The sequence below is a fragment of the Macaca fascicularis genome, chromosome 1 (assembly GCF_037993035.2).
Source record: "Macaca fascicularis isolate 582-1 chromosome 1, T2T-MFA8v1.1".
Lineage (NCBI taxonomy): Eukaryota > Metazoa > Chordata > Mammalia > Primates > Cercopithecidae > Macaca > Macaca fascicularis.
Window position 1 is genome coordinate 18,221,202 of NC_088375.1, and position 25,859 is coordinate 18,247,060.

Sequence of the window (25,859 nt, forward strand, 5' to 3'; positions counted from 1 at the left end):
TTTGGCCTCCCAAAGTGCTGGTATTACAAGCGTGAGCCACTGTATCTGGCCTCCCTAATTGCTAAGAAAAGCATTCCAGGAACGAATACCATGTTGTCTCAGTCCATTTTCTGGTTAAAACAGTACACTTGAAACTAGATAATTTATAAAGAAAAAAAAAGGTGGGAGGGGGTAAGTGATGAGAAATTCCTTAATGGGTGCCATGTACATTTTTCAGGGAATGGTCATCACTAGGCGATATATCCATGTAACAAAACTGCACTTGTACCCCCAGAATTTATACAAAAAGAAAAAGAAAAGGAATTTATTTCTTACAATTATGGAGGCTGACAAGTCCAAGTTTGAGTGGCTGCATCTGGAGAGGTCTTTCTTGCTGGTGGGGACTCTCTGCAGAGTCCCCAGATGGTGCAGGGCATCCCATGGTGAAGGGCTGAGCATGATTGTTCATATTTTTCTGCTCTTCTTATAAAACCACAAGTTGGCTGGGCGCAGTGCCTCATGCCTGTAATCCCAACACTTTGGGAGCCCAAGGCGGGTGCATCACGAGGTCAGGAGATCGAGACCATCCTGGCTAACACGGTGAAACTCTGTCTCTACTAAAAATACAAAAAATTAGCTGGGCATGGTGGCAGCCCCAGCTATTCGAGAGGCTGAAGCAGGAGAATCGCTTGAACACAGGAGGTGGAGGTTGCAGTGAGCCGAGATCGCGCCACTGCACTCCAGCCTGGGCGACAGAGCGAGACTCTGTCTCAAAAAAACAAAACAAAACAAAACAACCCCTCCCCCAAAAAAACACAAAAAACAAAAATACAAAAAAGCAACCAGTCCCACTTCCATAACCCATTAATCCATTAACCCAGTATTGGTCCATGAATGGATTAATCCATTCATGAGAGCAGAGCCTTCATAACCCAATCAGTTGTTACGGGCTCCACCTCTCAATACTGCCGCACTGAGGATTTAATTTCAACATGAGTTTTGGAGGAGACAAATATGAAACCAGAGCACTTATGAAAACCTGAGGCTGCTTACACAGACCTGGTAGAGTGTGCTCAAAGCCCTGGAAAGCCGATCTTGTGTGGGACCCTGATCACTGAACTAACGCTGTTCCCACACCCTTTTCATCTCCCCCCATACTGCTTAACATGAAGTAGCAAATGCCTCAGTAAAATGCTAATGATTAAAGGAATGCTCTTTGGACCACTGCAAGGTTTGAAAGCATTTCCATGGGTCAGGGACCACGTGTTAGCCTCTTCATTTTGTGAACAGAGAGAGTCTACTGGCCAAACCACATTCACAAAGAAAGATAATTTAGGTGGCCTCCATCCAAATTCTTACCTAAGAAGATGTTACAGACTAAATGCTTGTGTGCCCTCAAAATTCTGATGTTGAAACCCTACCTAATACCAATGTGATGGTATTAGGAGGTGAGGCCTGAAGAAAGTAATTAGGACTAGATGAGGTTATGAGAATGGAGTCTTTAGGAAAGGGATTTGTGCCCTACAGGAGTCATGAGAGAGCTTGCTGTATCCCTTTTCCCACCATGTGAGGATATAACAAGAAGCTGGCAGTCTGCAACCCAGAAGAGGGCTCTTACCAGAATGTGATCACGCTGGCATGCTAATGTCAGACCTCCAGCCTCCAGAACTGTAAGAAATACATATTTGTTGCTGAAGTCGCCCAGTCTATGATACCATGTCCCAAAGGGACTGAGACAGGCTCTTAGTACTACAGCAATCCCGCACTATTTTACTTGAAGTCTTGGTCTATTCGGGCCACTATAACAAAATACTATAAACGGAGTGGCTTATCATTAATAGGAATTTATTTCTCACAGACCTGGAAGCTGGGAAGTCTGAGATCAAGGCATCCGCAGACTTGGGGTCTGGCTCTGCTTCCTGGCTCATAGGTTGTGCTTTCTGATGGCACCTTCTTGCTGTCTGGTCACACGGTGGATGGGGCAAGTGAGCTCCCCTGAGTCTCTTATAGGGGAACCAGTCCCATTCATGAGGGCTCTGCCCTCCTGACCTAAACATCTCCCCAAAGGCTCCACATCATCTTACCAGTTAGGATTTGAACATATGAATTTTGGGGGACGTAAACATTCAGATCCTGTTACTTAATTACATATTTGGAATTTGGGTTTTTTTGTTTTTGTTTTTTTGAGACCAAGTCTCCCTCTGTCGCCAGGCTAGAGTGTGGTGGTGCGATCTTGGCTCACTGCAACCTCCAACTTCCCGGTTCAAGCGATTCTCCTGCCTCAGCCTCCCGAGTAGCTGGGATTACAGGCACATGCCACCACGCCCAGCTAATTTTTGTATTTTTAGTAGAGATGGGGTTTCACCATGTTAGGCAGGATGGTCTCAATCTCCTGACCTCGTGATCCGCCCACCTCGGCCTCCCAAACTGCTGGGATTACAGGCGTGAGCCACCGTGCCTGGCCGGAGTTTGGCTATTTTTATTCCCTCCAGGAGTAGATAAAGATATATGTAAAAAAAAATGTTTCTAATTTCAGCCAAGTCATCTGTTAGAGCCATATTTTAATTCCCCTGGGTTTCTTCTTATAATCTGGAAGAATTTTTCTTTTAGTTACCCCCTTATCATTCAGATCACAGACTTTACATACTTTGGCCAATGTCCCTGAATTATCTCACGCTTTTGTTATCTTGAAAACTTCTTTGACAATCAATTATTGCCAGACCCAGAACACCTCATGGGGTTGTGCTTTTTCTTTTTGAAAGCAACAATTATTTCTACAACTGCTTTGAAAACATCATGAGACTAAGTTTCTAAGGGTACAGGCAGCTTCTCATGTGAATATCAAAGCAAGCCTGGGGATGTTAATTAAATTTCAAGAATACATCTTTAAATATTACCTACATTATTAAACAAGGATTAGAGGAGAGAAATCAGTGGGGTTCAGGTCAGTGTACTGAGCCTCTGTAGCATCAACTTAAACAGAAGTTCATACCCCAAAAAACTGTCCTTAAACTTCCCGTCTCATAAACAACCCGCCACTTACTGTGGAGGCTATATTTGGTGGTTCTTGCCTTTCCCTGCTTCAATATATTATGTTGTGAGCACTGTTGATAATAATGTCTTTAACTGTAGAGCCTGCCACATTCATGACATTCCAAAAATATTCTGAGGATTTCTGGGCCGGAAGATGAGGCCATCTCACATTTAAAATAGGACTTTGCAAGTTATTTCTACTCTGTGTTCAGAATTATCCAAGCAAAGACTCTAAGTAACAGCTGAAATGCTGTTTTTTTATTTTTTTTATTTTACGAGTGGACACAATTCTCATCTGAGTCCTGTTAGTCTTGTTAAAATAAGTCAGACAGAGAGAGGGGGCTGGGGGAAGTAGGGGCTCTCTATAATTTTAATTTTGTGGTCTGGGACACACCTCAAAATTACAAACCCCGGCCCCCTACTGTTGGGATGTCGCCTCTGAGTCTGAAAACTTTCTGCTCCCCTTTGGTTTGTTTGCGAACATCGAACTGCCAAGAGTTCTGAGCTCCTTGGGGTGGGGAAAGGCACCTGGGCTACCGGCTACTTCATGCACACTCCCGGCCCTGAGGGGAAGCCAGAACCAGACGCCCCGCACGGGTCTAGCCTTCCACGTCTCCCTCCCGCCTCCGGGCTGTCCTGCGGCCCCGGCTATCTGCAGCTCACCGCGCCAGGCCCCGGGCCCAGCGTCCCGGACTGGCCCAGAGAAAGCAGAGAAGGTGTGGCTCGTCCGGGAAAGCGACAGAAGGAAAGGAGTAAAAACAGAAGCCAGGCAGCCAGCGGCTCGGCCCGAAATGCTGGGGCTTTCTTAGGCTCATTGGAGGTTGAAAAAAGTTTCCTTTGTCAAGCAGTGGCCACGTGGCGCTATGGCGGTCACTACCGGGAATTAACCACGGCCACACTCTCAGGGCGCCAAGCGCCGGCTCGGGGACACGCCGGCCACCACCTCAGCCGGCTAAGGGGAACCCGAAACCTGCTGGCACCGCGGGAATCCACTATGGAGGCGTAAAGGGGGACCCATTGGGGTCCGCGAGGGGGGGCAGGGGGAGGGGAGCGGAGGGAGGAGCTCCCGGGGAGGGGGCCGCGGAGGGCCGGGGTCCCGGGGCTTGGGGAGATGGGTTGGCTGGGAGACCCGGGTCCGCGGCTGTGCAGGGCGGGGTTCCCGGAGGGGGCGGGGCTCTGGGCGGCGCGGGGCGGGGCGGGGGCGGGCACAGCGCGGGGCGGGGCGCGGGCCGGGAGCGGCAGGCGGGCCGGGCATGGCGTCCATGGCGGCGGCTATCGCGGCCTCGCGCTCGGCGGTCATGAGCGGGAACCGGCCTCTTGACGACCGGGAGCGAAAGCGCTTCACTTACTTCTCGTCGCTGAGCCCCATGGCCAGGAAGATCATGCAGGACAAGGAGAAGATCCGCGAGAAGTACGGGCCCGAGTGGGCGCGGCTGCCGCCCGCGCAGCAGGACGAGATCATCGACCGGTGCCTGGTGGGGCCGCGCGCTCCGGCGCCCCGAGACCCCGGGGACTCGGAGGAGCTCACGCGCTTCCCCGGCCTGCGCGGGCCCACGGGCCAGAAGGTGGTGCGCTTCGGGGACGAGGTAGGTGCGGGCCTGGCCGCGGACCCTCTTCCCCGCCTGGCGCCCCGGCCCGGGGGGGCACATGCCGGCGTGAGGCCGCCCCAGCTGCTAGGGGCTGGAAAGGAAGAGGCAGGAATGGCAGTGGGTGGGAGGGGAGCCCCAGAGCCGAAGGTCGGGGAATGGGAGTTCCGCTGGGGGAGTTGGTTAAGAGATCGCCGAGAGGTGGGGTCGTTAAAGAACCTCCATCTAAACCTGATCCGCCGGCTCGCACGGACTCCAGAGACTTCTCCCGGAGCTGTCGTAAGCGAGGCTGACCAAAGTGGAAACAACAAGCAGTTTTAAACCAGACAAACCTGGGTTTTAATCCAGCTCTGCTACTTACTACCTGTATGGCGGTGGGTGAATTAACTTCTTAGAGCCTCAGTTTCCACTGTGTAAAACAGGGATAATAACGCCCATCCCGTGCCTGCCCGTGAAGGCACTCAGCATATGATATATATTAACATGAATACTTGTGATGAGATGTATGGGGAAAGTAAAATTGCCAAGCCAGGCAACAGGAAAGAAAAGGTGTCTTCCAAGATAAGGAGGGAAACCCATCCATCACCCTAAGATGTTTTCCAAGTGAGCACGACGTCCAGGGTATGTTTTAGGGGTGAGCATGGTGACCCCGTTTTCCACCAAAAAACTAAGAGATGATAAGCTTAAATGAGCTCCAGTAAGTCTTGGCCACATAACAGGGCATGTTTAGGTCTCAGATCTAGGCACTGTCCAGACTGCTGGAGGGGCAGTAGAAACGCCCAATCTGTTCCAGAAAAAGCTCAGGGATGACCCACACTTAGACACAAAGGCCTGAATCTTCTGTGGGGTTCAGAAACTTGGTCTTCTTTTTCTTAGAAATGTGTTTAACCGAAGCTTGTTTGGTGCCATTAGAATTTGCACTGTGGCTCTTTGGCCTTTCAAACTCAACTTTTGCCATGAGGAGCAAAGTCAAGCAGAGCAAAAAGTATGAGAATGAAATTGCTCGCTGTTAAGGCTGTTTCTTAGGCTAGAGGGGAGAGAAGCTGGGAAGAGTTTTTTTTCTGAAGAAGTTGTGGATTATGGATGGAATTCAAGTTAAGGAGGTTTAGATCAGATTTTCAGGCTTGGGTGTGCTGAGACATTTATTAATACAAAGTGTTCGTGGTCATAAACCCACTTTAATGTGAGGGAAATGTGAAATGACTGAAGGATGATGCCAATGTTGCTCTATTCGGATGGAATCAAAAGGAAATTCTCTACTGGACTTCAAATTCTGATGGCTTTGCCAGGAAAAACAGGGTGTGGTAAACTGGGGAGGGGAAAATATAGGTTTTAAAATATATTCCTAGAGCCGAAACATTTTCAGTGGGAAAATATGCGTATTTATAAAGACATGTGTGCAGTGTTTGCGCCCAGATTTGGGGGATGAAAAAGCAGGCAGCACTCCTTTGGAAGAGTCACGAATAAATATGAGAGGAAGTAAACTTCTAAGTACTTACAAATGTTGGAGAGTGACTGTCATTTTCCCTTAGCTTGGTGTCCAGCTAAGAATATCTACACGCCTACTCATGATGAAAAAGCCCATGTCATGGAAGAGCCCAGTATCACTGACGAGGAAGAATATGGCCAAGTTAATTTTTTATTCTCATTCCTTATCTGGTGCCAGACTGAGCTGTTTCTTAATTTGTAAACTCAATGTGATTTCAAAGCAAGTGGGACTGTACTGTGCTGTGGTGCCTGCATGTCCTTCCAGGAGCAGCTCAGGAGAATTGAATCTCAGCTTTGCAAAACCAGCTGAGAGCATGTTCTGAAATGCTTCTGACCAGCCTCAGCTCAGACGGCAGAGGGGCAGATAGACCCTGTATTTTAACAGAGGTACATAGGAATGTGGCCCAGGGTAAGTTTTTGCCTGCAGTGGCTGTGTAGGTTTATAGCAGTAGGGAATTTAAATTCCCCTGGACTGGGCCAGAGGTTGGCACCAAAGTGGAGTCAGTTGTCTCATTGTTGTCCCCACGAGATCATTCATGGAGGAGGGCCAGCTCCTAGGCACAGGGATGATGGATAAGGACAGGGTAGGCTGCTGAACAGAGGTACCCACCAAATAGGTGACCCCAAGTTTGTCTTAAAGGACTGTAAACTAGATAGAGTGGGGCCCTGTGTCCCTTCCCACTTGATCAGTCTTCTGATGTGGTCCTGGGGCCTCCACAGCCCTTTCTGCTGCCCTGAAGGACACTGACTATTTCTTTGAATGGTGTCTTCCCCCCCATTGCCAGTAGTATTTTTCTATCTCACATAGCAACATTTTAAGTGAGAGCATGCAAATATAGCCTCCAAATGTGGTGACCATCTTCTAGACATTTCTTGTGTGTTGCAGGAACAAACAGAAATTGATTATATGATGCTGATCACAGATCTTCATGGTTTTGAATGTGGTCAGGGGCTCAGTTCACTCACTGAAGTTGCCTGTGCATTTGACAGGTGTGGCGTCCGTGTATGTTTTCATCCTCATCCTCTGGCCTGAGGCCCAGATGGCCCTTTGCCTTGATGACTTAACCTGGTTCTCCTCAGGGAAGGAGGCTGCTGCCTTTGAGTACTGAAGCCGTGAAGGGCCCTATCAGTCTTTAGGTTCTTGCTTCCTTGGAAATCAGCTGAGCAAATATTTCTCAAAGCCTGTTATATTAGAGACAAGGCATTCTAGCTTAGGGTACTTCATCCTCCCATAATCTTTACCAACTCCTTTAAAAATACCCCCATGTGAACATATGATCTCAGTAAAAAAGCACAGAAGTATAGCTTCAACCTAGGTCCTAACCCCTTCCCACAGCCACCCAACCCCCTTTTGTGGAAAATCTGGAGCTGCTGCTGGAAGAACGTGTCCCAACCAGCAAAAGGAGAGAAGCCTGCAGAGCCCCAAGTCCTGGATTCTTGTCCTGACCATGCCACCAGCAAGGTGTCGTCCCTCTTAAGGGGTAGTTTGCCCCTCTGTGAAGTCTGATGGCAGAACCAATGGCTCACAGAGTTTCAAACTCGCTGGCCTGGCTTGGAGCAGGCACAGACATTGAGGACATGCACTTTGGGTCCAGTATTTTGGTAAGAACATTAAGGCAGGTTTGCAAATGGATGCTTTTGACGGTCTTTGACCCGCGCTGCTTGATTGCTGCGTTCTTCCTCCAGCAGTAGGGTTTCAGGAATGGCTTACTTTGGAGGGGAAAGTTTTTCATTTTAGAAGGATCACCCTGTCTGCTTCTGCTGTCTCCTGTTATCCCAAAGGAGAAAACCCCACACACCTCTGAATTGTTAAGAATGTGTTGCTCCCTGCTCCTGCCCCCAATCTCCTTGTCACTGATCTAGCGAGATGTGAGTACATGGTGAGAATTACAGGGTTCCACATTCTGTGAGACATTCTTGACTCCAGATGGTCCCTAAGCAGATGACTGGGGAGCTTGGGGCAGCTGGTGCGTCTTGTTTGCCTGGACCTACTTGCCTCTTCCATCTCTCCATATGGTGGAGCTGGGCAGGAAGGGTGTTTCAATATCCCTAACTGGGGTTTCACATGTTGTGGAACGTGGATTTTTAGACCCCGGAGCCAGACAGCTCTGTCCCCTCTTCAACAGCTTGGCATGATCCACTGCCGTGTCCTTCCAGCGCCTTCATGTCTGCCCCTCCTACAGGAACCTGGGGACTTGCTGTTGCTCTCTTACTCCTCTTGGCCTTAGCTTCCTTTTCTGAAGCTGTTTTTGCCTCCCTGTATCTCCTGCATTGCCTGTGGCTTCTTAGTCCTTAAGCTAGAGGACTCCACAGGTGCTGTGGCTATGGGTACCTATGTTTAGCAAACTGCTGAGCTGCTGCACCCGTTCTGTGTGGTTAGGGCTATCTACAGAAGACCCTTCTGCAAACCTAGGAGCCTGTGTGCTGGCCAACCTAGAGGTTTGCTTGCTAAAATAAACCAATTTATTATAAAAGTTTTTACCTGTACATTAATGTTAAAAGTTTCAAACCAGGCAGAAGCAGCATTATAAAACAGCTGGTAGAATCAATCGCTTCAGAACTTTCCTTGAGCATTACATCTTCGTTAGATTTGAGTTTGGCTGCTGTGTCTCCTCATCCTCTTTGCCTTTAGTAGACTGGCCTTTTCGCTTTGAAATCTGACATTAAGAAAAAAAAAAAAAGAAAGAAAAAGAAAATTAGGGAGTTGCTTTCTCAGCATTTTGGACTCCTTTTTTAAGGAAGGTGGAATGTTTGATTTATGATTCCCACCTTTTGCCTGGTGTATCCATGGATGTTTTAGAAAGGATGGCAGGGTTTTCTGAGTCCCTCTACCTGGGGCCCTGGGCAGGAGTTGAGATGACCCTGCTTCAAATCCAGTTCCACGGGCTGAGAGGAGAGGGCGGTCGGGCCTGCTCTGTGAGCTTCCCTTTCATGCTGTGGGTTCTCTGCCCCGAGTAGCACCTGGCCTGGTTCCCTGGGAGCTAAGGCCTCTCCTCCCCAGGCACCTCTGCTAGCTCCTGTGGGAGGGCGGCCCAGTGGCAGCCAGGGAACAGGTTTAGCAAAGAAATGAAGTGACTTGGTCACTGACATGCAGGGAGGGAGGGCAGGAAGCATGGCGACAGGTGTAGAGTCATCTTGTAATTGATAAGAGTCACTTCTACACTCTAAGCAAGGGATTCCCGTAGTACTGGAGAAAATATCTATTTCTTCTTCTTCTGAATGAATGAATGAAGGAAGGAAGATGAGACCATTTGTTTAGACTTCCTGTCATATTTTGCTCATTTCCTTAGAATTTCCTCCACCTACTCTGTATCCTGTTCCCATTACCATGCTCGTGCTGAGTTTTTGTTTTGCTGTAATCTATGGAGGACTGAGTTTCTGGATTCGTATTCATGGCGGAAAACATGCCCAGTGGTGAAATCAGGACTGTTTTTCTGTCTTTGGAACTGCAGTGTTGTATTTCCAGTTATGGAAACCCCCTTATCTCAGCAGAGTTAAAAATATTACAAGTCAAAGGGAAAAGCATGGATTCCATAAATATGTAAACAATACATCCTAAAAATAAGCAGTTGGTAAAAAAAAAGAACATATTTTAATCATTCTTCCGTACTCTCCTCTTTTTAAATAGACTTAATTTTTTAGAGCAGTTTTAGATTCACAGCAAAATTGAGCAGAAAGTACAAAGCTCTCATTACTTCTCTGGCTCCCCCACTGTCAGCATCCACGCCACAGTGGTGCATTTGTGACAGCTGATGAATGTACATTGACACATTGTTACCACCCAAAGTCCATAGTTTGGGGTTCACTCTTGGGTTGTCCACTGTATGGATCTTGACAAATGAATAATGACATGTACCCACCACTATAATATCACACAGGAGAGTTTCACTGCCCTAAAAATTCTCTGTGTTCCACTTATTTATCCTTCCCTCCCCCCAACCCCTGGCAGCCAACGATGTTTTAACTGTCTCCATGGTTTTGCCTTTTCCAGAATGTAATATGATTGGATTCATACAGTATGCAGCCTTTTGAGATTGGCTTCTTTTACTTAGTGATACTCATTTAAGGTTCTTCCATGTCTTTCTGTGACTTGGTAGCTCATTTCTTTGCTAAATAATGTTCCATTGTCTGGATGTATCACAGTTTACTTATCCAATAACTGAAACACATCTTGGTTGCTTCTAAGTTTTGGCAATTATGAGTAAAACATCTGTGTGTAGGTTTTTTGTGTGGACCGAAGTCTTCAGTTCATCTGGGTAAATACCAAGGAGTGTGATTATCTCACTCCTGTAACATATTTATTTGTGGAAAAATAAATATAGAAATAACTACTGCAGAAGCACTGTTGAATTTGTGCATGGAGCTGCGGTTGGGAGGCTCTCAGTTGGTCAACATGTCCAGGGTGCTGTCATTATCAGTGACAACAACCAGTGTTGTCACTTGGTAATTAAGCCTTACAGTTGATCCACAGGACAGGCTCTGGCATCTCTGAGGGAGTGATGGGCACGACACAGCTCACCAGGAACAATGTGTTCCACCCTGGGTGAGCCAAGATACCCAGGCCACCTGGCATCACTACAGGGTGACACACCCTGCAACCTATGGGACTTTCTGTCCTGCTCACATGCTCTGCTGTCTAAACCTTATTTCTCTAGCTTATAGAATTTCTCAGTTTACATTTCTTACCTTCAAGCCAAGATGCCACAGGTGTCAACCAGAAACTCTCCTTATTTATGGACTTCAGGCAGACGAGGACCATTTCTGGCGTCAATATGTGTGTGGTCGTGTTCCCAGATCTTGATGCTGTTTTAGAATCACCCCAGAAAGCCTCACTCCCTGCCCAGCTGTTTTTCCTGGAACAGCTTGTGGAGGCCCTAAGGGAGCCCCCATGCTGGACAGCGCCCTCTGCAGGCGCTATCCATCCACACAGCAGAAAGAAACACTTGCAGAATGTGATGAAATATCAGGATGTTTGTTATGGTTGTAGCCTGTGGTGTGCTGGTAAATATTTAACAGCCGGCTCTGGGGGAGTGAGGCGGACTAGCCCTGACTTCTAGCATTTGCCAGTTGCCATGACCAGATACTCCACCGTGGCCTGTTCCATGCTCTTGGCGTGACTAACGGGATGCACAACTGGGCACCGCGCTATGTGGTATTTCCACCTTATACATACAATGGATGCAAATAACCTCAAGACCATGGATAATAGTAACTGTATTGAAATGTTGAGTTTCTAGTGTTTGTTACTTTTTTTTTGGTGGGGGGGGCACACTTTAAAAAAACATTCAGTTTTTAGAGTAGTTTTAGGTTCCAGCAAAATTGAACAGAAGGTACAGAGAGTTCCCACGCAGACCTTTCCCAAAATGTGCACACAGACATGCATATGCGTGCAGCCTTCCCCACCATCGACATCCTAAACCAGAGTGGTGCATTGATTGCAATCAATGAACTTGCATTGTTTTTATTATTGTCACGCAAAGTCTCTGGTTTACACTAGGGGTCGCTCTGGGAGGTGTACACCATGATGGTATCATACAGAGGGGAGCCACTGCCTTAACAGAAATCCTCTGTGCGCCACCTGCTCATGCCTCCCGCCCCCCAGGCTCTGGCAGCCACTGATCTTTTTACTGTCTCCGTAGTTTTGCCTTTTCCAGAATATCATATAGCTGGAATCATACAATATGTAGCCTTTTTAGATTGGCTTCTTTCCACTTAATAATATTCATTTGAGGTTCCTCCGTGTCTTTCCACGACTTTTTATTGTGGTAAAATACGTATAACATAAAATTCACCATTTTAACCACTTTTCTGTGTGTAGTCCGAGGCATTTAGTATAGTCACAATGTTGTGCAATCATCATCACCATCCATTTCCAGAACTCGTGTATTATTTGAAGTGAAATTATATCCTTTAAAGAATTAAACTCTGTATATATTAAACAATAACTCCCCATTTCCTGGCCTCAGTCCCTGATAACCTCTGTTCTACTTTCTGTCTCTATGATTTTGCCTACTCTAGGTACCTTATATAAGTGGAATCATATGATTTTTTGTCCTTGTGTCTGGCTTAGTTCACTAAGCATAATGTCTTTAAGGTTCATCCATGTTGAAGCCTGTACCAGAATTTCCTTCCTTTTTAAGACTGAATAATATTCCATTGTAGGGATAACCACATTTTGTTTATGCATTCATCTGTCAGCGGATACCTGGTTGCTTTCATCTTTTGGTTATTGTGAATGGCGCAGTTACAAACATTGGGGTATAAGGATCTCTGAGCCCCTGCTTCCAGTTCTTTTGGGTGTATACCTAGGAATGAAATTGCTGGAACAAATGGTAATTGTATGTGTAATTTTTTGAGGAACTGCCGAAGTGTTTTATATAATGGCTACTTTATTTACATTCCCACCAAAAGTGCACAAGGGTTCCAGTGCCTCCACATCCTCACCAATATTTGCTATTTTCTGCTTTTTGATAGTAGCCATCCTTGTGGTGTGAAGTATATCACCTTTATTTTTAATACAATGGATTTAATTTCAAGTTTATATAATTCACCTTTTTAATCACGCAGTTAAACAACAGGTTCAAGAAAGTCCTCAAAATTTTACAATCAGCTCTTGTTAGTTGGTGCAAGCCTGCTCCAACACACCTCTGCTTGCAGCCTTGCAGCCTCCAAAAATAAAAGTGTCTAGGAACCACAGAGTTCTTAAGCCCTCCAGTATCCATTTTTTATCAACAAATAAAGAAGTAAATGCTGGCGATACAATTCAAACATGTATTCCAGCACTATGGAAAAAAAAATGCTTTATTATTATTATTTTTTAAATTCTGTTTCATTTAGAGTTTAGGAGGTACACACTGAATTGGATGAACATTTCCCAGAGAAGAGCAAATACTCAAGGTCTCTGGGATGTTAGGGGAAAAGATTGTTTGTGTGTGTGTTTATTCCAGAGTTCTTGGAGCTGCGTGGGGACTGGCAGAGCCTTTTACATGTAGTGCTGGCCTCTGATAATTGCCAAGTGCTCTGTGTTTCTGGTGGCTTTCTATAGCTTCCCCTCTGCTTTTTGGCTTTCTCCTCTGGGATTTGGTGATCCGAGGCATCTTTCTTCCCTGCACTCCAAAGAAGACATTGTTTCTGGAGAGATTCAGTGCTGCCTTTGGTATGGATGCCTCTTACGGAATTTGACTCTGAGGATAAGTCCTGGCCAACAATGAAGCCCACTCTCTTGTCGTGTGGCCTAAGTAACAGATGTGTTTTGGCACTTAGATGATTTCAGATCCTAGGCGCCAGAGAGGGGGGTGGGAAAGCCTTCCAGGCAGTCCTAGAAAAAGCATATGTGATTGGTCCAAGAGCATGTGCCTGGCCTCATTTTGGTTGCCTGCTGGTCACCATGGGAGTAGAAGAAAGGATAGCATTCTATACGTGTGAGTGGGTGCCACCACTTTGCAATTCTGATCCCATTTGCATCCAACAGCCTAGGGAGCCTGTTCTTGCCACCAGTGCTTTTTGTGGCTAGAGCGTGCAGTTGAAGGCTGACATCAGAGCTTCCATCACATTTTTGTTTGGCATGTTTATTTTTGTTAAGCACTTTATTGTTTTTTATGAGCTCAGAATTACAGAAACCCAAGGAATCTGCCCCTTGACTTCATTTCTTGCTGGAGCAAACAAAAGACTATTGACTCGACACTAAGTTGGGGAGAAATCACAGTGTGACCTTTTCTCCTCCTGCGACCCCCTTGGAATTTCAGCTAATATGGGTTGCCGTCACTAGAGAGTTGGCTGTCCCCAAGCTCTGGGCTAAGTCTTTGTTCCTAAGAGTCTTATATACTGAGCCACCTTCCAAAGCCAAAAGCCTTATTATTTTAATCTTTGCAGGTTTCAAAGGGACTCAAGGTATATAATTAATATTTAGAATCATATCAAGTAACAGGGGAGTCCAGCTACATCATGCCCCGCCCTGGCCAGCGCTCCTGCCCTCTGCCTGCCCCGCAGGTGTTCATACACTTCGTCTTTCCATTTGGGTGGCCAGCGGCCTGTTCAATTCTGGATGGAAGGAGCACCTTTGCCAGTTGATTTCCATTTACCTTCTTCCAAAGATCCAAAGCTGGGTCTCTACTCTACCCTGTGGATGGCTGGCCGTTCCTCCTGGGACTAAGAGCTGTGAAGAGCCGGTGAAGTCTTAGAGGGAGTGTGAGTGTGGGGTGTGGAGGCTGGGGAGGAAAATCAACCTGTGAAAATATACAGGCTTGTGCAGAGATCATTTATTCACGAAGAGTTAATGAATGATTAACTAGAATAAATGATACTTATTCCATCAGCCCCTTTTATTTTTCCCATGTGAAAACAAAGCCCTTCTTGGTTTGATTACTTCTAAAAGGAACTCAGAGAGTTCTGAGGATTTTAGGGACTTTGGTTATTTAGCTTAACTGTACCCCTAGCATACACACAGAGACATGGACCAGGAGCCCCCTACAGCTGAAGGCTGGCCTTCTACCTCTGCTAGGAGACATCTAATCGCAAAGCCTTGGCAACTCACATTCCTTCAGGCATCCATTTCCATTTTTGGAGGAACGAAGTTTGTGCACTGGGAAGTAACTTGAGTGTAACTGAAATTCCAAACAAAATGAGGTTCCTCTCATTTTTAAAGGTTTTGCTTGACAGCCATGAGGCAGTGCATACCAACCAGTTCAGAAGTCAGGATCATAAGCAAATACCATTACAGGAGAATGACTGTAACACTTTGAGGATGGGGGTCACCTTACTGTGCACACGGTCATCAGTTGCACACACTACGTGGTTCTCAGAACTGACTGATACACTTTAATGCAGCTTGACCCAGTTTGTAGGGCTTTCCCCCCACTTTTGTAATTCTTAATATTTATAACTAGTATCTTTGTTAGTGGTGTTTTTTTCCTGATATAAATATGTTTAGTCCTTTTATATGCACTCCTGGGAAAATAAAGACCTAATTCTGGCCTTTCACACTGCCTCCTCTCTGGGTTTTCCTTGCTCTTTACCCCCGGTATATGTGAAGTATTTGTGCCACAAATGTGCCAGTCCCTACTGCACAGAACCAAGGCACACAGCACAGCCATCAGGACACAGAACCGGATCTCTACCCTGTCGATGGCCAGCTCTTCCTCCTGGGGCCAAGAGCTGTAAGGAGCCTGTGCCCCCACATTGAGAAGTCTTGGGGGAGTGTGAGTGTTGGGAGGGGGAGATTGTGGGGGAAAATCAACCTGTGAAAGGATCTGGGCTTGTGCAGAGTTTGTTTATTCACATATTCTCAAAGAGTGAGTGAGCGTCCGCTACGGGCAGTCACTGAGTCTTCCAGGCACTGGGGATAGAGGAGTGGACAAAGGCCCTGCTCTGTCACCCTTGTCATCTAGGGTTGGCCGTGCTTGGGCTGTGCAGGAGAGTCATCACACACTTCCTTCCCCATCCCTCCTTCTTGGGAATAGGCCTTCAGCTGCCCAGACCCTGGCATGCCTTCGTTATTCGAGTTCAAAGACTGGCCTCCCACTGGCCGTTCATGTTAGGAGGTGTCTGCAGAGAGAACGCATGCTCAGGGTCTGGAAGGCTGAACGTGTACACTTATATGTTGGTGAGGCACTCCCCCTGCGTGGGCCTTGGCATTTGCCCCCAGTGTCTGAGGCTAAGCTGGGGTGGCAGAGGCTCTGTCAGAAGCTGAAAGAAGAGGGTCTGTGGGCAGAACTGGTTTGCCCTGTAGATGAGAGGGAAGCCAGACCACTTGACTTAGGGGCACCGTGTCAGTGTATCTCTGGGTGGGAAGAAAACAGTTATCCAGGGATACTTAGGGAAAGACATAAATCACCTGGAGTTTTGGGGAGATATGGATATGATCTCAGTTTAAAATATTTTATCCCATTTTCGCCTGTATCACCCAGTGTGTCCTGATTTTTCATTCTGAAAATAGTTCCCAGTAGAAGCAGTCAGACCTGGTGCACACCTGTAGTCCCAGCTGCTCTGGACACCAAGGCAGGAGCATCGTTTGAGCCCAGCAGTTTGCGTCCAGCCTGGCCAACATACTGAGACCCCATCTTTTAGAACAAACAAACAAACAAACAAACAAAAGTTACCCAATTGAAGCTGGACACAGATGAGACATTTGCTAGCACAGGAATAACTGCAGGCAGAGGGTGGGACCTAAGGAAAGGTGACTTCTCCAAGTTATTTGTGCAGGCCAGTGAACAAAACATACTGGATCCAAGGTCAAATTCCTAGTGATTGTTCTGTAGGGCTCTTTCTGTCCTGCTCTGTTTGGTGGGGGTGGGGCGTGATTTCAGAGTTCTTGTTATAATTAGTTACATGGATTACATTGGCGTTTTTCTTCATTGATTCTGCTGATCCATGCCCTTGAGCTCTCCGGTAGGCCTGTTGGGGAGGAGGGGAGCTCCTGTGTTGGCATTGACTGACAGATTATGGCCTGGCATTATTTTCCCAGATTACCTCATTTAATCCTTATAACAGCCCTGCAAGGGAAGTATCATTCTACTTTTACAAATGAGAAAACTGAGGCTCAAAAAGGCTAAATCATCTTCCCATGGCCACACAGCTAATCATTGTTCAGGGCTGAGTCTGTGCCTGATTCTGCTGAGACCATCAAGCTCTGGTCCACTCCTACTCAGCTCATCTGTCTGAGTCCATTGGGGGGACTCACTGGCATATACCCTGTTGTCTGTTTGGCTGGGGAGGGGAGTGTCTGGCAGCCTCAGCGGGAAAGGTGAGCGAGCAATCTGGCCAAGATGGTCAGCACGTTATATTGAGAGTGTCAAAGCATCAGGCTCGTTTAGAGCCAGCAGTTGGGATTATTCCTAAGTTTTGGTTCCCTCATGGTCCTGGGTGGATGTTTGCATGGGATATGTCTAGGTTTGGATTTCAGATTTATTCTTGAATTTTTATTTCAGGATCTAACTTGGCAAGATGAGCACTCTGCCCCTTTCTCCTGGGAAACAAGGGTAAGTTGGATTAAATTTAGATCTATTTGTTCCTTTAAAAATAATTGAATAATTGTATATTTTTCTTTCAACATTTGATGGACTCAGAAGACAGCCCCCTGACTGCCAGGCTGCAGGGGATGTGCCCATTGTTGGTAGAAAAGGAGGGGATGGGAGGAGCATGGTGAGGAACTAGGAAACTATTGTGTGTGGTTTGGTGATAGAGTTCAAAGTAGTAGTGCTTTAGCCAGGGTCCAGTGAGGCCCCATGATGCCCATTGATTAAGGGGGCCAGCCCTCTTGGGGGCCCTTTCTCTGCTCATGCCTCTAGTCCCCAGCACTTAGCACCTTGGTGAGAGATGCCCATAAGACAAAGTTTTGAGCAAATGAGAGGCGACGAGCCGGTTGACAGACGTAGACATGCATTTAGCTAATTCATCCCAACTTGGATCACTATTCTGTCTCCCAGCCATTCTTCTTCATCATTATCATCATCATTGCCAGAGCTGCTTAAGAGCATCAAGCTTCACTGATGTTAATTCATTTTCCCCTCTCCTAAGTTGCCCCAGTAGAAGTACATTCATAAGCAAAATGACTAAAAGGCAGGTGTCTTTAACCCAAGGAACAGAAATAAAAGACCAAGATTTTCTGAATTCTAGAACAATTTGGTGGTGTGTGTTGGAGGGTTCTTTACATCATGAGAGTGTGTTACAGACAGAGACAGTGGTGAGCCTGGAATAGGGCTTGGACTCCTGGGCAGATCAGGGTTTTTAAATACTGAAACTTCAAGGTTTTTTGTGGTTTTTCACTTGTCCACATTGTTGCTGATCAGAGCCCTCATCCCAGCAGGAGGCCTATGAGCAGGGTGGGCCCGAGTGAAGGACCCTGAGAGGCCCTTATGTAAGCGACTGTGTCTTAAAATGAGATGTTGCCCAAGGGTTCAGATGGACAAGGACCGCTGGCACTGTTCTTGGTACACAGACAGTATTTAGTAACCTATTGCCAATTGCCCTGAGTGAAGCGAGCTGGCCTCAGGGCATGGGAGCATGGGACAGTTGAGATGATTGTTAGAGTTAAGAGGTGATTTTGGGAAAGACATGGCATTAATTTAGTCTCCCTAGGGATCTGGGTACTGGTTGCAGGGGTGACCAACATTGTCTTGGGAGAGAGCACAAGATGTTAAGGAGCCACCTGCAATTGGAATAGCTCCTAAATCCAACACTGGATCCTGTGTCTACTGACATTGCAAAGGAAGTCATAGGTGGGTAAAAAGTGCATCATTACATGGATTCTCAGCCGGGGCCCTCAATATTCCTTTTCTATGGGCTCCCAAAATGGGTAATTGTGAGAAACACTAATCCTATAGATGATATCTAGTGGTAATAGCCAGATAGATTCTCTGTGTGTTGGAAATGAGCAACCTTGGGTGTGGTGGCCCAGAAAGCAGTGCAGATTTTCCTGGACTGGGTCTGTAGTTGATGATATCACAGTGATAAAGGCAGAGGAAAGTAAAAAATAGTTAAAGTGTCCTAAGACCTAAGCTCATCATGTTCCCCATAAGAATATCTATTCTCTTAAGAATTTACCTTGTTAAATGTTCCCGAATCAGCTATTTGTGGGACAGGACATTTCATCTTTTATTAACTTGGCATAAAAGACATTCTGGGACAAGGTAGTGCAGCTCCTGAACTGGCCACTGATACAGACACAGCTGCTGGGGCCAGAGTGGGAAACAGGTGCCCGGAGAAGTTCTCGAGAACAGAAAGAGCAAGTACAGTCCACTTGGATCACACTTGTGCTGAGAGACTCATTGTCCACAGATGCCAGCATATCTGGTCCCTTAGGAACCAGTGTAAATTGAGGAAGCTTGCTAAAATCCGGTTAACATGTGTCACCCATCATAACTGGCATGCTTTTAGTAAAGTGTAGTCTTCATTGCTCAGAGTTTGCAGTTTCATTTCATGTTCCTGTTAGATGAGAGTTCCAGTTTGTTTCACAAACTGTTGGGCTCACTCTGTGTCCTCACCTTCCTGTTTGATCTCTTGAGGTCAGACTTACTAGAGTTTGCTATTAGAAATGTCTAGGGGCAAAATAGAGGGTATCTCGGAGAGCAAGGGAGCTGTCCCTTCCTCCTTCTTCACTAGGCAGTGCCGAGTTTTAGAAGCCCATCACTCATTCCTCTTTAGTCTTAACCCTGGAGTGCCCTGCCACCCTGCTTGAAGAGATTTGCCAAACTCTTCTTAAGACTTCAAGGCTTTTAAGATCCTCATTGGAGAGCCACAAACAGGAAGTGGCTTTAGTGAAGGTAGGACCCCTCAATCTCCAGTTGCAGGAATGGAGGGAGACTTGGACCCCATTTCTTGTTACCTCTCAATTGATGCCTTCCTAACTCTATCAGTTCTCTGTAGATGCATAACAAACTTAATGGCTTGAAGCAGCATTTTATGTGTTGATGATTGTGTGGGTCAGTGGTTGGAGCAGGGCTCAGCTGGACTGTTCTTCTGTCGGCCTTGCCTGGGATCACTCATGTGTCATCTGATCTCCTGGTGGGAACTCGATGCTCTGAGAACCTTGCTCATGTGTCTGGTTGGTGCTGGGTGTTAGCTGGGCCACATGTCTCCAGCAGCCAGCCTGGACTTCTTCACACAGAGGTGGAGAGATTCGTGTGCAGGAACAGAAGTGTACCTGTTGAAGCTTAGGCTGGGCAATTGCATAGTATCACTTCTGCTCTGTTCTGCTGGTCAAATCAAGGCACAAGCCAGGCCAGATTCAATGTGTGAGGGAAGAGATTGCACCTCTTGATAGAAGAGCTGCGGTGAGTTTGCACCCATTTTAAATCTAAGATTCCATGCCCTAGTAGCTATGTCATTCATTCCATGCTTAACCTTGGTTACTTCTTTCCATTTTTAATTAATCACTCATCGATTTTTTTTAAGTTTTATTTTTAATTGTGGCAAAATACACACAACATAAAATTTCCCATCTTAATCATGTTTAAGTGTATAGTCTGGTGGCATTAAGTACGTTCACATTTCTGTGCAAACATCATCATCCATCTTGAGAACTCTTTTCTAAAATTATTATTTTTAATTGACAAATGAAAAATTATATATATTTATGATGTATAACAAGATGTTTTGATATGTGTACACATCGTGGAATGATTAATCCACACCTCCAGAACTCATCTCACAAAACTGAAACTCTGTTCCCACTAGAGAATGACTTCCCCCGACTCCCACTAGCCTGTGGCAGCCACCATCTATTTTCTGTCTCTGAAATCATTCATTGATTTTTTTTTCCAGTAGACATTTATTGTGTACCCTGTTTATGTCAGACATTATGCCGCAGGCCCAGAGTTGAGCATATGCCACTTCTGTGCTCGAAAAACAGCTCAGTGAGTGGACAGCTATGTTTGGTGGCAAATCTCACTTAGGACAAAAGCTATAGCCACCAAGTCACTCCAGTCATTTTCCCCATTCATTTAACCCATATTTGTACACATGTTGGGTAGATGTAACCTCATGCCCTCCTTCAGCTATTCAGTTCAATAGGCATTTAACGGATGCCAGCAGAGTGCCCAGCTCTGACTTCTCCATCCTCTGACAAACCTACCTACACAAGGGTAAGCCTGACCCAAGGTCACGGCCATGGGCAGAATTAAGAATCACAGGGATTTTTGGTTTCTCACCCAACTTTTGCACCTCCGTATGGGTTCCTTTCTCTTGGCCAGCCCATGACCGTTCCACCTCCACAGAATGAGCTGCAGTTGTGCTTGGGACTGGTGGTCGCTGCCCCCATGCAACACAGCTTTGATCAGGAGAGCTCACTGTGGCCTCACTGTAGCAGCTGTGCGCCTGCCTCATTTTCCAACCTGTCCCGCATGCCTCAGTTGCCTCCTCTGAGGCTGATGCTGGCTGTGGTGCCTCTGTTGCCCAGACTTCTTCCATCGTGGAAGGGAGGCCTGCCGGTCCCAGAAGTGGTGGGGGTGGTCGTGATTGTCATCTTTTCCACTCATCGATCAGCTTGACAGGCGTGCAGGTGGAGAGGGGGCCAGTGGGGACCTAATGGTGCATTCCTATCTCATGCTACTGCTGTTTTGAGAGGAAAAAACTCAGCACTTAGAAGGCTTCAGACGGGATGAGGAGGCAGGGAGTGGAGAGAGGATTCTTTACATTCCCCAGGCGGCCTGGGCTGGAGAATTCAGAGGAGAAAATGCCTTTGGGGCAGGTCAGGCCCTGTCTCAAAGTTGGCTGGGCTCTTGGGACCCCATCCCCAGCCTTGGTTGGCTGGGCTCTTGGCTGGCTGGGCTCTTGGTTGGCTGGGCTCTTGGTTGGCTGGGCGTTTTGACCCTGTCCCCAGCCTTGCCCCTCCTCCAAGCTGTCTGTCTGCTTCTCCTTTCTGGCTACCCCATTCCTTCACCTGATGTCCAGCTGCCTATTAGGACAGTAAGTAGGTTGGGCTGGGGATCGGTTTCTTGATTTGGTGGATATCAAAAGATCTCAGGGGGCCAGTATAGATCATTCCCAGAGTAGGGAAGCCTTCCAGAGCCCTCCTCGGGAAGACATGTAAACATTTATGAGCACAGGCCCTTCCTCCGTGCTGTGCCCATGATAGGGATGTGTGTGCACTTTGAATTCTTTCACTCTCGGGAGGCTGGTGTCCCTGTTCACGCTGTGGGTCAGGACACCGGGATGCAGGGGGTCAGGTGCCTGGCAGGTCGAGTGGACGAAGAGCAACTGGAGCTTGGGTCTATCTGTGGCTTGCAGGGCTTTGCTGCCCATGGTGGGACAGAAGGGCTGTTTCAGCAGGATGTTCCTGGACATAGAGGATTCACTGGCTCTGCTCGGTGGTTCCTCCTCACTACCAGTCACAAGGTTTCTGAGAGGCAGGGCACCCTGGGGTGGCACCCACCCACCCGCAGCTTGGTCTCTGCGCTCCTCACCGAGACCCCCATCTCTGCCCAGCAGTCCCCTTCCTTCCTCCTGCCCTTCCTCTGGGCTGTGCCTCACCCCTTCCTGAGACAACAGTGGACCCCTGTGGGCCTCTGCTCTCGACCTTTCCCTGCTCTCCATGTATGTGGGGTGAAGTGTCACTCGCTCAGCCCTGCCCTCACCCTGCACTGCCATCCCACAGGCTCTGTTCTCGCCCACCTCAGAGACTATGTTCCCTTGAACCTCAGTGTTTTGCTTAGTCCCCTGACGCCCATCCACCTGAGAAGGCCCCACCTGCCCTCCAGACTCAGCACAAAGCCTCTTTTCACACTTGTCCCAATCAGGAATCTCACCACGGGCCTGGTGTGTGCTGAGCACCCTCCCTGCATTGCAGCATGTAATCCTCACAACAATCCACTTTACAGATGAGGAAAGCAAGGCATAAAGTGAGGATGTGAACCAGGCAGTCGTAAGCCCAGGGCTGGGCCCTTCACCCCTGTGCAGCTTCCAGAGTTGCCCTCTTCCTTGTTACCGTTAGGAAGCACTGTGATAGAGGAAAAACAGGGATCGTGCTGATGAATTCCTTGTTGGTGCATCTTCGTCCCTGTAAGATGATGAGCCCAGAATGGCAGACACAGTTATTTGTCCCTTAACCTTGACATCCCTGGGGCCTGGGGCACCTCTGCACCCATGCCCTGTTGGGCCTCCGCTGAGTTCTCCCTGGCTGGTGTTTGTTGCCTTAGAGGCTGACGGGGCGGGTGTTTGTTTGCTTACATTCATTGCCCCGTCTCTTTGGGCCCCTGGGTTTGTCCCTGCCAGCTGCCACTTCTACTGAATTTGTGATTTGAAGGTTTTGAGTGTCCTCCCGCTCATCTTCCTCCTCTTCCCTCTTTGGAGGGGAGGTGGCAAGAATCGGTGTTAAGTGGTTGGTGAATGTATTAGGATCTGCTCCATTAAATGGTGATCTTTTCTGACAAGGCTTCTGTAGCCTTTGTCTCAACAATTTAGATCTGGCCAAGGCTGCCAAGCCAAACAGTTAGTTTTGGCAGCCTGCCCTCGTCTTTTACTGAAATATTACACATTCCTCTTCAGTGAGTGGGACGTTAAAAATAGACACTGGGCTCAGTTGTGGTCCTTCTGTTTTTAGAACAGACATGGCCAACTGAGACCCAGCTCCCCGCATGGGACGACTGACGCCCAGCCCTGGCCTGGCTGGAGGGAGTCCGCCCAGCAGAGCCTCCGTGGGCACTTGGGACATTGAGGCTGGGCTGTCAGTGTTGCTGTTAGGAGGGACGGTTTCCTTGTGGGCTCTCCTATCTCCCCTGTCCCACTAAGTTGAATCCCTAAATCCCGGCTTTCTGTCTGTGGCCAGTGCCCATGAGTTGGCGTTCCGTGGCCCATGGGTTCCTCCCCTTCATGAGCCTCATCCTCCCGCCAGCCCTGGCTCCCTGTTGCTCAGTGCCGTGGGAGAGGGCTGACATGACCTCCTTTCTCAAGAGCCCAGCTCTTTCCACACCTGTAGAAAACGGATTTTTGTTCTAGGAAAGTCTAGGACGTGCCCTGGACTGGAAGACGGGGAACGGCCAACAGTGTGGAGTCACCGAAACAAAAAGCAGTAAAACTTACTTTGAAATGGCAAAAGGGGCTCTGCCTTCCTGTGGCCTGCATGTCGATGTGTCTTTGAAAATGAGCTTGGAGCCACTTTTCGCTCTGTCCTGGTGCTGCGTGCACAGACACCAGGACAGGTCCCGCCCGGGTAGAATGAGGTCCCTGGGCGGGATGGGCTGCAGTACCTGAGAGATGGGCTTCGTCTCCCTGGGGCCCCCACCTGGCCCTGCTAGAGTCTGTTTTTATTATAGTTCCTGGAGTTTTTAGAGCTGAGCAGAGTTGATCTAGACAGGAAAAAAGATTCTTCCCCTACCCCAAGAGGTTTGTGTCTAGAAATTCTAGATGACAAACCCGTTTCCTTCGGGGAAAGCAGTGGGGAAGAGGCCTAGCACCCAGCAGGGTGATGGATGAGGGCAGGTTTTTTTTTTTTTTTTTGATATATAGTTGTTTGAAATATTGATGGGGTACATGTGATATTTCGTGAAATCATAGACTGTATGTTCACATTGGGGAATTTGGGGCATCCATCACTTCGAGTATTTATCATTTCTGTGTGTTGGGAGCATTTTACATCCTCTCTTATAGCTATTTCAAAATACACAGCACACTTCACTATAGTCACCCCTCTCTGCTATTGAACACTAGAGCAAACGCTTACTCCTTCTATCTCCTTAACCAACCTCTCTTCATCCCCTTCCTACCCACACACCCTTCCTAGCCTGCAGTATCTATTTCTTCTACTCCCTGTCCTCATGAGATCATCAGGGCTGTTTTGTTAAAGGAGATTGTGGTTATACGTTATTTGCAAAATTATGAACAGCATACACATACATAGGGAAAAAGACTTAGAAGCAAATGCATTGGAACTTTTGTCTTCTCTAAGTTCTTGTCTTCCCCATAGTCACCTCCAGACCCCCTAAACTAGGTAGCTGCTTCTGCCAGCAAAGCCGTCTCCTCTAGCCAGATGACACCCTCCTCTGAAGAGCTGTTGCCAGGTTTCCAGGTCTCCTGTTACCCAAGCAGGGATGGGAGCAACCTCTGTCATTCTGTTTGAGGAGGTCACACCCAGCTAAGTGCTGCCTGGTTCCCTTCCCGCAGCACCCCTGCAGCAGCCCAGGAACCACTGTGATGGGCGTCTCCCCCCAGCATCCCTGGCTCTGCCCACTGCTGCCCTCCACGTACACAGGAAGTTCTGTCTCACCTTCTAGAGGCTTCTGAGCAAAGACACCCATGGGAGAAATTGCTGATCCTAAAAAAGCCTGGGGTTTGATGAAGTGCTCAGTTTTAAGTGCTGTCCTTACACTACAATTTCCAGATCAAAGTCAACTCTGTCCCCTGAGCTGGGCCCCACTTCTGAGCCATTTTTAGTGATTCGCCTATTTCAAGAAACCGTCATCTCTATCCCACAGTTTTTCTGTATTCTGTTGTGGAATTTGGAAATACGCAGAGTATTCAGAATGCATCACTCAGAAACAGTCCTTTAAAATCAAATTAGATCACACACATACATAAAGAAATCCTACTGTGTCCACTGCTCCTGGTGGCTTCCATGGGTGTCGTACCTGGTGTTATTTTGTAATGCAGGATGCCCAGCCATGGATTCAGGCTTGGAATCTCTCAATCCAGGTTGAAATCCCAGCTGCCGATCTCCCATTGGGCTGGTGACCTAGGACAATTCTCCATTTTCTCATTTGTAGAATGAAAATAATAATAATTTAGAAACAACATTCCTGACACATCAGGCACACTGAGTAATCTACATTGTCTTTAACCAGAGCTCCTGGAAGAACCAGTGCTTTGATGGCTGTCGCCCAGGTTGGAGTGCAGTGGCACGGTCTTGGCTCACTGCAACCTCTGCCTCCTGAGTTCAAGCGATTCTCCTGCCTCAGCCTCCTGAGTGGCTGGGATTACAGGCGTGCATACCATGCCCGCCTAATTTTTGTATTTTTAGTAGAGACAGGGTGTCACCATGTTGGTCAGACTGGTCTCAAACTTCTGACCTCGTGATCTGCCCGCCTCGGCCTCCCAAAGTGCTGGGATTACAGGCGTGAGCCACCGCGCCCGGCCCTTGGGTTTTCTTTCCAATAACATTGAGCTTCAGGGCAGCCTAGGCTTGCGTTTTAAAGTTGAATTCTTCATGGCCTCATGATCTCATCTCCCAAGCCTGGGGGGAAGACGTCTGGCCGTCAGAAGCTGGGGTTTTAGAAGTCTCAGACTCAAGAGAGCGTGTGCAGCTCTCTCTGTTCAGGGCCTGCAGTTCACACAGGAAAAGCAGTA

The 25,859-nt window shown here is 47.5% G+C and overlaps 1 protein-coding gene across 1 annotated transcript in view; it reads left to right on the top strand.

The window, feature by feature from the left end:
* Positions 1-4,252: 4,252 nt before the first annotated feature.
* C1H1orf198 (chromosome 1 C1orf198 homolog) overlaps positions 4,253-25,859 on the top strand; it is a 31,252-nt gene continuing 9,645 nt past the window's right edge. Inside the window, exons 1-2 of the mRNA XM_005539798.4 lie at positions 4,253-4,598; positions 17,012-17,062. Of these exons, the coding sequence (XP_005539855.3) occupies positions 4,266-4,598; positions 17,012-17,062 (384 nt within the window). The 5' untranslated portion in view covers positions 4,253-4,265. The remainder of the gene's footprint in view (positions 4,599-17,011; positions 17,063-25,859) is intronic.